General features: G+C 41.0%; 1 protein-coding gene across 1 annotated transcript in view; it reads right to left on the reverse strand.

The window, feature by feature from the left end:
• Positions 1–4,117: 4,117 nt before the first annotated feature.
• The window catches only part of si:dkey-126h10.1 (vesicular inhibitory amino acid transporter), a 45,733-nt gene continuing 36,177 nt past the window's right edge, over positions 4,118–13,673 (reverse strand). The window contains exon 2 of the mRNA XM_063041992.1: positions 4,118–5,269. Within this exon, the coding sequence (XP_062898062.1) occupies positions 4,118–5,269 (1,152 nt within the window). The remainder of the gene's footprint in view (positions 5,270–13,673) is intronic.

Here is a 13,673-nt window from a genome sequence, read left to right on the forward strand (position 1 = left end):
CAAAGGTGTACTTGGTAAGTGGGAGTCTGTCAAAAGTAAAATTTTGAATGTACAAAGCTTGTATGTGTCTGTCAAAATAAAATGGAAAGATAACAAGTGTAGGGAACATTGATTTTCAAGAGATATTGGGACTCTGGTGAAGAAAAAAAGGGGTGTATAGCAGGTATAGGCAGATAGGAACAAATGAGGTGCTTATGCAGTATAAGATATGCAAGAGAAGGCATGAGGTTACTCTAGCAGACTAGGTGAAGCAGAATCATAAGGGATTTTACAGATATGTTAAGAGCAAAAGGGTTGCAAGGGAGAAAACTGGTCCCCTGAAAGAGTAGAATGGTAATCCACACGTGGAGCCAAAAGAGATGGTGGAGATCTTAAATAAATTTTTTGCATCTGTATTTACTCATGAAATGGACTCAGTGTCTATAGAAATGAAGCAAAGCAGGATCAACATCATGGACAGATTACACAGGAGGAATGCTTGCTGTCCAGAGGCAAATCAGGGTGGATAAATCCCTAGGGCTTGACAGCGTATTGACTCAGACCCTATGGGAGGCAAGTGCAGAAATTACCGGGGCCTCAAAAGAGATATTCAAATCATCCCTAGCAACAGGGGAGATACTACAGTATTGTTGTTGCACTGTTTTAGAAGGGCTCTAGGCTTAAACCAGGATTGGTGAGTTCAACATCAGTAGTGGGAAATTATTGGAAGGTATTCTAAGGGACTGGGTATATAAGTATTTGGATAGACATGAACTGTTTAAGGATAATCAGCATGGTCTTATATGTGGTAAGTCATGTCTAACCAATCCTATGGAGTCTTTCGAGGAACTTGCTAGGAAAGTGGATGTTCTGTACATGGACTTTAGCAAGGGAGGTTGCTCAAGAAGATTCAGTAGCTCAGCATTCAAGATGAGGTAGCAAATTGGATTAGACATCGGCTTTGTGGGAGAAGCCAGAGAGTTGTAGTAGATGGTTGCTTCTGTGAATGGAGGCTGTGACGAGTTGAATGATGCAGGGATCGGTGGATCCATGAATTTGTGGATGGCACCAAGATTAAGGGTGTAGTGGACAGCAAGAAAGCTTTTAAGGCTTGTAGAGGGATCTGCATCAGCTGGAAAAGTGGCAGATGGAATTTAATGCAGAGAAGTACAAAGTGGTGCATTTTGGTAGGACCAAACAGGGTAGGTCTTTCACAGTGAATGGTAGGGCACTGAGGAGTGTGTAAAACAAATGGATCCACTATTCATTGAAAGTGACATCACAGGTAGATAGGGTCGTATTGAAAGCTTTTGGCACATAGGCCTTCATAAGCCAAAGGTTGAAAGAATACAGAGAAAATTTACACGGATGTTGCTGGGTCCAGAGGTCCTGAGTTATAAAGGAAGATTGAATAGTTTAGGACTTTATTCCTCAGAATATAGAAGATTGAGAGGTGATTTGATGGAGGTATACAAAATTATGAGGGGTGTAGATAGGGTAAATGCAAGCAGGCTTTTTCCACTGAAGTTGGGTGGGATTATAACCACAGGTCACGGGTTATGGGTGAGATGTGAAAAATTTAAGGAGAACATGAGGGGAAACTTCTTCACTTGGAGGGTCATGAGAGTATGTAATGAACTGCCAGCACCAGTAGTGCATGTGAGCTCAATTTCAACATTTGGATAGATACATGGATAGTCGGGGTATGGAGGGTTGTGGTCCTGGTGCAGCTTGATGGGAGTAGGCAGTTTAAATGATCTCAGCATGGGCTAGATGGGCTGAAGGGCCTATTTCTGTGCTGTACTTTACTATAACTATCTTTCTATCCAATCAGTCAACCGGTGGCAGCAACCTAACGCACAGAAGTATGCAGACAAGGTCAGGAGGTTCAGTTGTTTTTCATCTGAGTGAGGAAGAAATGTGACTTTGATCATGGAAATGATTATCGGTGCCAACGGGGTGTTTTGAGTATCTCAGAAAAAGCTGATCTCGTGGGATTTTCACGCACAATAATCTCTAGAGTTTACAGAAAATGGTGCAAAAGCAAAAAAAAACATTTACTCAGTGGCAGTTCTGTGGGTGAAAACACCGTGCGAATGAGGGAGATCAGAGGAGAATGGCCAGACTGGTTCAAACTGACAGGAAGGCGACAGTAACTCAAATAATCCTCCATTACAACAGTGGTGTGCAGAGAGCATCTCTGAACACACATGTTGAACCTTGAAGTGGATGGGCTACAGCAGCAGAAGACCACAAGCAGATACATTCAGTAATCACTTTATGAGGTACTGGAGGTGAGAGTGGATATCGGACTGCTGGAAAACGATACTGGAGAGGTAATAATGATGGACAAATAAATAGCGGATGAACTGAAGAAGTATTTTGCATCAGTCTTCACTGTGAAAGACACTAGCAGTATGGTGGAAGTTCCAGGTGTCAACTGGACCAGATGGTGTACATCCCAGAGTTATGAAAAAGGTGGCTAAAGAGATTGTGTAGGCATTGGTCATAATCTTTCAGGAATCACTAGACTCTGGAATGGTTTCGGAAGACTGGAAAATTACAAATGTCACTCCACTCTTCAAGAAGGGAGAGAGGCCAAAGAAAGAAAATTATAGGCCAGTTAGTCTGATCTCAGTGGTTGGGAAGATGTTGGAGTTGGTTATTAAGGATGCGGTCTCAGGATATTTGGAGGCACATGATAAAATAGGTCATATTCAGCATGGCTTCCTCAAAGGAAAGTCCTTTCCTGACAAACCTGTTGGAATTCTTTGAAGAAGTAACAAGCAGGAGGGATAAAGGAGAATTGGTTGATGTTGTGTACTTGGATTTTCAGAAGGCATTCGACAAGATGACATACATGAGGCTGCTTAACAAGCTACGAGCCCATAGTATGACAGGAAATATTCTAACATGGATAAAGCAGTGGCTGATTGGCAGGAGGCAAAGACTGGAAATAAAGGGAGCCTTTTCTTGCTGGCTGCCGGTGACTAGTGACATTCCACAGGGGTCTGATTCTTTTTACTTTATTTGTCAATGATTTGGATGATGGAATTGAGGGGTTTGTTGCAAAGTTTGCAGATGATATGAAGATAGATGAAAGGGCAGCTTATTTTAAGGAAGTAGAGAGGCTGCAGAAGGACTTAGATTAGGAAAATGGGCAAAGAAATGGCAGATGGAATACAGTGTTGGGAAGTGTACGGTCATGCACTTTGGTAAAAGAAATGAAAGGGTTGACTATTTTCTAAATGGAGAGAAAATACCAAAAACTGAGGGACAAAGGACTTCAGAATCCTTGTGCAGGATTCCCTAAAGGTTAATTTGCAGGTTGAGTCTGAGGTGAGGAAGGCAAGTGCAATGTTAGCATTCATTTCAAGGGGACTAGAATATAAAAGCAAGATGTAATTTTGAGACTTTATAAAGCACTGGTGAGGCCTCACTTGGAGTATTGTGAGCAATTTGGACCCCTTATCTGAGAAAGGATGAGCTGAAACTGGAGAGGGTTTAAAGGAGGTTCACGACAATGATTCCAGGAAAGAATGGCTTGTCATATGAAGAGCGTCTGATGGCTCTGGGCCTGTATTCACTAGAATTCAGAAGAATGATGGGTGACCTCATTGAAACCTATCGAATAGTGAAAGACCTTGATAGAGTGGATGTGGAGAGGATGTTTCCTATTTTGGAAGAGTATAAGACCAGACAGAGAACACAGCATCAGAATAGAGGTGCTTCCTTTAGAACAGAGACTAGGAGGAATTTCTTCAGCCAGAGAGTGGTGAATCTGTAGAATTCTTTGCCACATGCAGCTGTGGAGGCAAAGTCTTTATGTATATTTTAGGCAAAGGTTGACAAGTTCTTGATTGGTCAGAGCATGAAGGAATACAGGGAGAAGGCGGGAGATTGAGGTTGAGAGGAAAATTCGATCGGCCATGATGAAACAGCAGAGCAGACTCAATGGGCCAAATGGCCTAATCTTGCTCCTATATCTTATGGTCTTGTGGTCTATTAAGTGGCTAATGATTGTACTTTACTAGCCCATAGTAGCTGTCATGCATGTGGCTAAATTTGGTCTTTATTTTATCCTTTAAATGTACATGATAAGAAGTAGGAAAAACAGCAAGCAACTGCCGCCTTGGACTTAGCTGCCTTTGAAAGCATCAACTACCTCCTTCACTGAACAGAAGATCCCAGAAAGGCTGCATAGTGATCCAAGGAGAAAGATGGAAATGTCCAAGAATCTTTCAAGATTGCCCAATTTATCCCAGAGGAGCTTCAGGTGAAAAAGTGAAGGAAGGAGAAAAGTCATGACAGCCCCTGTAACACTGCCCGTTAGCCCCATGAGAAAGGCAAAATGTGGCATTAGCACAGCCAATAGAAGGGTTAACATCAATAAACAGCCTCGTATCACCAGTGGCCAAACCTGAGAATTTCCAGCCCTTGAACTTGGATTGAAAATGCTACTTTGTACAACTTCAGCAGCTGCATAAAAGGGCAGTGGATAGGAAAGGAGGGCCTTGGCCACCAAGCATACATTCACCAACATCCGCAGGTTAAATGGCAAATTATCCGTGATTACTTCCTTCATTTCATTGCCCCAGGTTACAAATGAGACAAGGGCAAACACTGTTTTAAAAACACATGCAGCCATGTGTGTCCAGTTCAACATGCACTCAAAGTTGCCCCTGTTTTTCATGCTGCCTTCCAGAGCGGGCAAGAAAATCTGTGAAGTGTAGCTGAAAATAATCACCCCCACAGAAACCAAAAACTTTTCAAAATCCACTGAAAATTTTACCTTTCTCCAGGACCACTTCCCCATTTGCATCATGCAGTAAGTAATGATAATGCACAGAACAACAAGATGAACAACAGAACAAAGGAGACTCAGCTTCGATACAATTTGAAGATTTTCTATAAAAATACATGGGACCAACATCACAATGGCAATCACAAACCAGGTTTCCTCTGACACTGGGATTTGTGGGAAACTGTGGACCATGAGATTCCCACTTACCACCAAATACAGAATGCAAGTCATAATTAGTTCAGCCACCTGAGCAAAATTAACAATTTTGCCTCCCAGTTTAGGGAATAGTTGCTTGCAGCAGGCATTGGCAATGTCTTCATATGATGTCCTCACTCTGACACTCCGCCCCTCTTCGTTCTCTTCGTACAGGCAGGCGATGAGAATTTTACCAGTGTAGCAGCAAATGACAGCAGCTAACGTGATGAGAAGCAACCCGACATATCCACTATGAAGAACAGCGTATGGCAAACCCAAGACAAAAATACCCTGTGGAAAACAAAAACAAGCAATCTCAGTCAAAATTGTCCATTATCAAAAGGTAATATGTAAAACCGGTGTTACTATTAATAATGTGTTCATTTATTGGATACTCTTATTTTCTGCCATTTAATCGGAAGGGGAACAAAATTGAAATCTGTGAAAACACATAGTTGGAACTCTTTGTCATGTAAATGAAATTAGCCCAGAAATTATTGTTCATTATGGTAGTGTGGCATTTTCTGATCTGATATCTAAACAGAATAATAATTAGTTTCTTTTAAATGGATTAACACCTTGATTAAAATGAACAAAAGGAATGTTTCATAAATGCTTGACATTTGTATACCAATACTCCAAGATATAATTTTGAGGCTATTTATCTATTAGGAGACAGCTATTTTCTCTCAGGAATAATCAAAGGCAATGAGTTATAACAAATGTTAAAGGAAATTTAAAAAAAAAATAATTTTGGTTCAACCTGCAAATAATTGTTAATACAGTAAATCACAGCTAATGAGGCCAGCCACAAAGATATAGCTTCAAGACTCATGTTCATTAACTTTGCTAGCAAAAGGTTCTTACATTTATCCTTTATTAATATGCCCATAAGGAATCTATACACACAAAAAGTGAAATATTAATAAATCATGTCACTGATAAAAATAATTATTGAACTCTAGATGAAAAGTTTTCCTTTTGAAACTGATAATTAAAATTGTTTACATTTCTCTGGATTATAGTGTTTCCGAATAATACTCTTTACAATAATAAAAAATTGCCTGAAGTTACTGCAACAAAAACAGTCAACAACTATCAAGGTCTCAGTTATAGAAGGAAAATAAGAGAGCCTCACCAGCCTTCATAGTCATCCATTGGGCAGATAATTTGCAAAACTACTGTTGACTTTGCGATGATATTGGGTTTGTTGACCTCAAAGTTCTAAACGAAGACCTCAAGCCTTATTCAATATAAATAAACATGAGTACTCTCACTGAAGGGAGGATATATTGCAATTACCCTATCTTCAAGGACTAGTTCACTTTCCTGTTTATTGTCCATGGTGAGTTCAGAACAGAATAGAACTTTATTGTTATTGCTCAAGACGAGATTGTGGCATTACTCTGGTCTGTGCAAAACAGATATTTACAATGCATGCGATATGGCTTAATTTTTAAAAATCCCATATTAACATGCAACAAATGACTTCAGTGGACCATAGCACTCAAAGGCCTTTGGCAAGTTGGGGTGTAGCATTACTCAGCTGCACAGTAGCCCTTGGGAAGAAGCTGTTTTTCAGTCTTATTGTCTTGCTAAGATGTTTCCGAATCTCCTGCCACATTGCAGGAGATTGAACAGACTGTGTCTGGGATGAGATGGGTCTTTAATGATATTATGAGCATGCCGTAGGCAATGAGAGTTGTAGATTGTCTCCAGGTTTGGTAGTTGAGTTCCAGTGATGTGCTCAGCCATCTTGATCATCTGTTGGAGTGCTTTGTGATCTGTCACGCTGCATCTGGAGTGCAACAGTGTCACTCCATACGCCAGGATGCTCTCTATCGCATATCAATAAAAGTTGGCCGGCAACATTTGGGGCAGATTAGCTCTCCTTCAGCACCTCAGGCAGTATAGTTGCTGTTGTGCTTTCCCTACTATTGAAGTTGTATTGAAGGACCAAGAGAGCTCCTCAGTGAAGTTCATCCCCAGAAACTTGAAACTGGAGATCCTTTCCACTACCTCACCATTTGTGACTAGTGGGGCTTGTTCAGGACCTCTTGCCTTCCTGAAGATTAGCTGCCAGTAGCCACCATTCGACCATTCGAGCAGTGGATCCCCTTTCCCTACTAAGGAGAAGATACTTCCAGCTAACAAAATAGTTTAAAAGATACAGTTCATTTATTTTCAATCCAAACACATTTAATGCTCACAGAGGATTTCTAACTTAAACATTTCCAAATTACAAACCATTTTTAAAACAGAAAACATTCCTTTAACACAAAGGATTTCAATAGGTACATTTAATGTCAGAGAAAAGTATACGATATACATCCTGAAATTCTTTTTGTTCACAGATATTCACTAAAACAGAGGAGTGCCCCAAAGAATGAATGACAGTTAAATGCTAGAACCCCAAAGCCCCTCCCCCAACTGCCCCCCCCATGCATAAGCAGCAGCAAAGCAACGATGCCCCTCCCCCACCAAAGAAGCATTGGTGCCTCCCGAGCACTCAAGCGTGCAGCAATGCATCAATAAAGACACAGACTTGCAGTACCACAAACACTACTCGTTCACCCGGTAATTCGACATACCACAGGCTCTCTCACTCCCTAATAAGGGAAAAAGGGGCGTCCCCATTTCACAGCTAGAGGGGAGACATAACAAAACAGCTCACTGATTTATGGAGTTAAAAGTCTGTTGCGTCGCTTTTTCTGAGCTCTGTGCCCAAAGAACTCGGGTCTCTGGGCACACAGCCAGCAGCCAGCTTGCTGCTTCTGATCTTCTGTGTACTCCCACCACACATCAGTCAACGGCCCCAGCCTTGGATCAGCCCGTCTCCAGAGTCTTGGTCTTCCAGGCTGCATCCTTGGCATATCAAATAGCGGCCGGTCATGAGGCCCTGAGAGCAGGGTCCCATTTTCGCAAAGAACTGAAGTGAGTGTGTAATTCCAGGCTAGGGTCTTCAAAAGAACCCTGAAAGGGAAAAAAGTACAATTCCAAAATGCAAGTACATTTCCTATGAACTAAAAAACCACACAATGATGCAGACGAATGAATTGTTCCACACAGAAACTGAAGCCAGGAGAATGGATTCTAGTTCATCCTGTGCTTCTTTCATTCTTCTTGATGTTTCTTACCCCATTTCGAATAAGCCTGAATGGCTTTCCACATTTATGTCCTTTTTCTGCCATTTGGGTGACTTCACACACATATGATATCAGATGTCCTTTTTACACAAAAGGTCTAAAAGTATCTTGGAGACACAGTTCTGAGCTAATAGGCTGTAAGGCTGACTTCTGAGTACATGAAACTCCCAACATTAATAGATTAGTTCTTTGCTTATGCTAAATGACATTTTCCATCTGCTCTGCAGGCTTCTTTGAACTAATCAACTTGGTCATCTTGTCTGTTTTGAAACAAGCCAAATTAAATAACCCATTATTTTATGCTGCACTCTTGAGCAGCAGTAATCCAGGTGAAGAGCTTGTTTGCAAAGCTGTGTTCTGAAACTTCAAACATAGAAACATAGAGCATAGAAATCCTACAGCACAATACAGGCCCTTCGGCCCACAAAGCTGTGCGGAACATGTTCTTACCCCAGAAATTACCTAGGGTTACCCATAGCCCTCTATTTTTCTGAGCTCCATATACCTGTCTAGGAGTCTCTTAAAAGACCCTATCGTATCCACCTCCACCATCGTCGCCGGCAGCCCATTCCACGCACTCACCACTCTGCGTAAAAAATTTACCCCTGACATCGCCCCTGTACCTACTTCCAAGCACCTTAAAGTTGTGCCCTCTCGTGCTAGCCATTTCAGCTCTGGGAAAAAGCCTCTGACTATCCACACGATCAATGCCTCTTACTATCTTATACACAAAGCTGATTCAAGCTGATTACTGCGCTCCATTTACATTTTTCTTTAAGAACTTAAGGCTGACTCCCATTTATGACCAGAAGTTACACAAATAAATAGTTGGTAGATTACTTATAACTGTCTTGATCTTGACCAATTGGTAGCTGCTGTGTTTAAAAAGTGAGCTTGGCAAACATGAGCAAGAGGCCTAGGAAATGAATATCCATCACAAATTTAATTAGGGGAATAAAACTTCAATATGAGGTGGCATGTTCAAGTTGGTGAAAGACAAATTTAGGATATTCTTTGATGTGGAAGGATTAATGCCAGGTTTGCAGGTTAATACAAAATAAACTGTACAATGATTTTTAAGATGTTTTGTTGTTTAAACACAAACAGGTGCTCATTATTTTACTCCAGTCAAAGAACGTGCTTCCTTTTAAATACTAAAATAATTTAAATGTGTTTTATTACAGACTATAGAAATTCAGGCTAAAATACCTTTTTGAATTTGTAGTATCAAATTATTTAACTGATGAACTGATATAATGAACTGATAAATGAACCTAATATCATTTTTTGAGTCTAAATACGCTGCATTCCGGTTAATTGGGACACATTGGACCCATATATTTTGGCCCAATTAAGCAGCTGCCACAATTAGCCGAATTTTCACAGAAATAGCTAAAAAGGTATAAAAATGATAAACTACAGTTTAACTGAGTTACAAATTATGTATTTACTGTAAATGAAATACGGAACAAATTAGAATGCTACCAAAACTACTACAGAACTATAAAACTGTGTATTAGTTCCAAATGGTTATCAACTGAGGAATCAGAATCAGGTTTAATATCACTGGTCTATGTCGTGAAATTTGTTGTCTTTACAGCAGCAATAGAAAGAAAAAGCTAAATTACAGTTAGACATATTAGAAGTACATATATTAAAAAGTTAAGTCAAGTAAGCAGAGCAAAAAAAGTAGAGAAGTAGAGTTCATGGATTCAATATCCATTCAGAAACCTGATGGCAAAGGGAAGAAACTGTCAGATGAGGGTACCTGTACCTCCCTCTTGATGGTTGTAATGAAAAGAGGGCATGTCTTGGGTGAAGGGGGTCCTTGATGATGGATGCCACCTTCTTGAGGCACTGCTCATTGAAGATGTCCTGGATGCTGGGGAGACTGGTACCCAAGATGGAGTTGAGTGAGTTTAAAACTTTCTGCAGCTTATTTTGATCCTGTATCATCCCTTCACCCACCCCCACTGTACCAGATGGTGATGCAGTCAGTTACAATACTCTCCATGGTATATCTATAGAAATTTGCAGGTGTCTTTGTTGACATACCAAATCTCCTCAAACTCCTAATGAAATATAGCTGCAGTCATGCCTTCTTTGCAACTGCATCATTACGTTGGGCCCAGGATAGGGTCCAAAGAGATGTTGACACCCAGGAACTTGAAACTGCTCACCCTTTTCACTTCTGATCCTTCGATGAAGACTGGTGTGTATTCCCTTGACTGAAGTCCACAGTCAAGTTGTTGCCGCAACACCACTCAACCAGCTGATCCATCTTGCTGAAGTACGCCTTCTTGTCGTCATGAAATTCTGCCAACAATAGTTGAGCCATTATCAGATTTATAGATGGCATTTGTGCTGTACCTTGCCACACGGTCATGGGAGTAGAGAGAGCAGAGCAGTGGGCTAAGCACACATCCTTGAGATGTACCAGTGTTGACCATCAGTGAGCCGGAGGTGTTATTTGTGATCCACACAGACTGTGATCTTCAGGTGAGGAAGTCAAGAATCGAGTTGCAGAGGGAAGCACAGAGACCCAGGTTTTGGAACTTTTTGATCATAACTGTATGAAATTGTGTTAAACGCTGAGCTGTAGTCAATAAACTGCAGCTTGGTGCAAGTAATAGTATTGACCAGGTGAGCCAAGACCATGTGAAGAGCCAATGAGATAGCATCTGCTGTAGACCTATAGTGGTGAAGGGCAAATCGCAGTGGCAGGAGTTGAATCCCACTGTGACCATCCTCTCAAAGCACTTTATCACTGTAAATGCTGCAACGATAGTCGTTATAGTAGCTCATGCCTCTCTTCTTGAGCACTGGCACTGTTGTTGCCCTTTTGAAGTAGGTGAGAACTACCAACTGTAGCAATGAGAGATTGAAAATATCTTTGAGCACACCCACCAGTTGGTTGGGAACTCATCCAGTGTATACTGCCATGTTCTTTTGATGGACTGTTAATTAATAAAATCAGCACAGGCACCTAGGACAGTAAATGGACAACCTTCAAACAATGCTTTTGACACTTGCATCCTCCAAGCCTTCATTTTCATTGTAACATTCCAAATGATTGTCTATACCTTCAAATTCTTCACAATTCCTAACTTGCTGAAGTAGTGAAATCGTGCCATTTTCTCCTCCAGCCGTCTCTGGCTTCTCCAGCCTAAATGCTTGAAACCATAATGAGCAAAACAGTTCCAAATTGCCTTACTGCTTATTTTCTCACCAACTATCAGTGACAAAAATCACTGCTTTTTGAACACAAGCACACACGAGTGATGCCATTTAAAAACTGTTCACTGTAAATCGCAGTGTAGTGGCTAACGACCACACAAGTGAATGTGACTAACGCTACTTAGAAACTAGCAACAGTTTCTTTTCCCAATTAGGCAGCACAGTGTCCCAAGTAAACAAAGGGAATCCTGGCCATCTTCTCAATTTGATTTTGTTCTTTAAGAGTTGCCACAAATAACTGGAATCCACTGTACCACATTTATTTTGGATGGTAGGATAAAGATAAAGAGGTCATTCAGAGGAACATTTTGTTTTGTGTGTACTGAAACTCAATAACAATAATGTATTACAGCACATTTTAATGAAATTAAAATCACTAAGGACATGAGGATTCAGGGAATCAAAATGATGTGCTAGCTATCTACAATTGGAAATATAAAGGATAAAATGAAAATGATGCAAAATCAAAAGATATTTCATAGCCTGTGGATAGATTTTTTCCCCCACTGAAGTTATGCACATTTTTACCACACCACATTGCCTCTGCACCCCCATGTCAGTTATTAATATTATCTGTTACTAATTGTGAATAACCATGTGAGATATGTCAGAACTAAAAGAAAAATCCTTCATCAATGTGCAATCAGTGAGACCCCTGCTTTATATTTATTGAGTCACAGCTGGCTTAAACCTTGTATTCCACACACACACACACACACACCACACACACACACAATCACGAAGAACAAAAGGATACAAGGAATCAAAATACAAGAAATTCCTTCACAAATGTTGTATTGTCTGTATGACTTATTCAGGTCACACATTAGCCAGAGCTCGGCAACATAAAAGGTGCTCCCCATCGCTTCCGGAAATGAGAAAAAGTACTTCTATGAAGCTACGACTGTGAAAACAGAATACTACAGCTTGCCAAAGAATAAATATGATGAAATGATAATTTCAGATGCGGATTTACTTTTACTGATTTCCAGTATCTGTAGATTGTCTCGTTTGAGAATAAATAAAATCGCCCTTTTGACTAAAGTAATTTTTTTTTAAAAATCTGGATTGACTTCATGATTGACAGAATAAGTAAAAGCAGCACACACAAAATGCTGGAGGAACTCAGCAGGCCAGGCAGCATCTATGGGAAAAGAGTACAGTTGATATTTCGGGCTGAGACCCTTCATCAGGAAGTCCTCCTGCATTTTGTGTGTGTTGCTTGGATTTCCAGCATCTGCAGATCTTCATGTTTGTCACTGGACTGCTGGACTGCAAAGTCTCTTCCAGAGATGCCTACCCTGAGGAGGTTTAAATCTTCCCTTTGCCAGGGTCTTGATTTACTTTTACTGATTTCCAGTATCTGTAGATTGTCTCGTTTGAGAATAAATAAAATCGCCCTTTTAGAAACATAGAAACATAGAAAATAGGTGCAGGAGTAGGCCATTCGGCCCTTCGAGCCTGCACCGCCATTTATTATGATCATGGCTGATCATCCAACTCAGAACCCAGCCTTCCCTCCATACCCCCTGACCCCTGTAGCCACAAGGGCCATATCTAACTTCCTTTTAAACATAGCTAATGAACTGGCCTCAACAGTTTGCTGTGGCAGAGAATTCCACAGATTCACCACTCTCTGTGTGAAGAAGTTTTTCCTAACCTCGGTCCTAAAAGGCTTCCCCTCTATCCTCAAACTGTGACCCCTCGTTCTAGACCTCCCCAACATCGGGAACAATCTTCCTGCATCTAGCCTGTCCAATCCCTTTAGGATCTTATACGTTTCAATCAGATCCCCCCTCAATCTTCTAAATTCCAACGAGTACAAGCCCAGTTCATCCAGTCTTTCTTCATATGAAAGACCTGCCATCCCAGGAATCAATCTGGTGAACCTTCTTTGTACTCCCTCTATGGCAAAGATGTCTTTCCTCAGATTAGGGGACCAAAACTGCACACAATACTCCAGGTGTGGTCTCACCAAGGCCTTGTACAACTGCAGTAGTACCTCCCTGCTCCTGTACTCGAATCCTCTCGCTATAAATGCCAGCATACCGTTCGCCTTTTTCACCGCCTGCTGTACCTGCATGCCCACTTTCAATGACTGGTGTATAATGACACCCAGGTCTCGTTGCACCTCCCCTTTTCCTAATCGGCCACCATTCAGATAATAATCTGTTTTCCTATTTTTGCCACCAAAGTGGATAACTTCACATTTATCCACATTAAATTGCATCTGCCATGAGTTTGCCCCCTCACCCAACCTATCCAAGTCACCCTGCATCCTCTTAGCATCCTCCTCACTGCTAACACTGCCA

The sequence above is a fragment of the Mobula hypostoma genome, chromosome 2 (genome assembly GCF_963921235.1).
Source record: "Mobula hypostoma chromosome 2, sMobHyp1.1, whole genome shotgun sequence".
Classification (NCBI taxonomy): Eukaryota; Metazoa; Chordata; class Chondrichthyes; order Myliobatiformes; family Myliobatidae; genus Mobula; species Mobula hypostoma.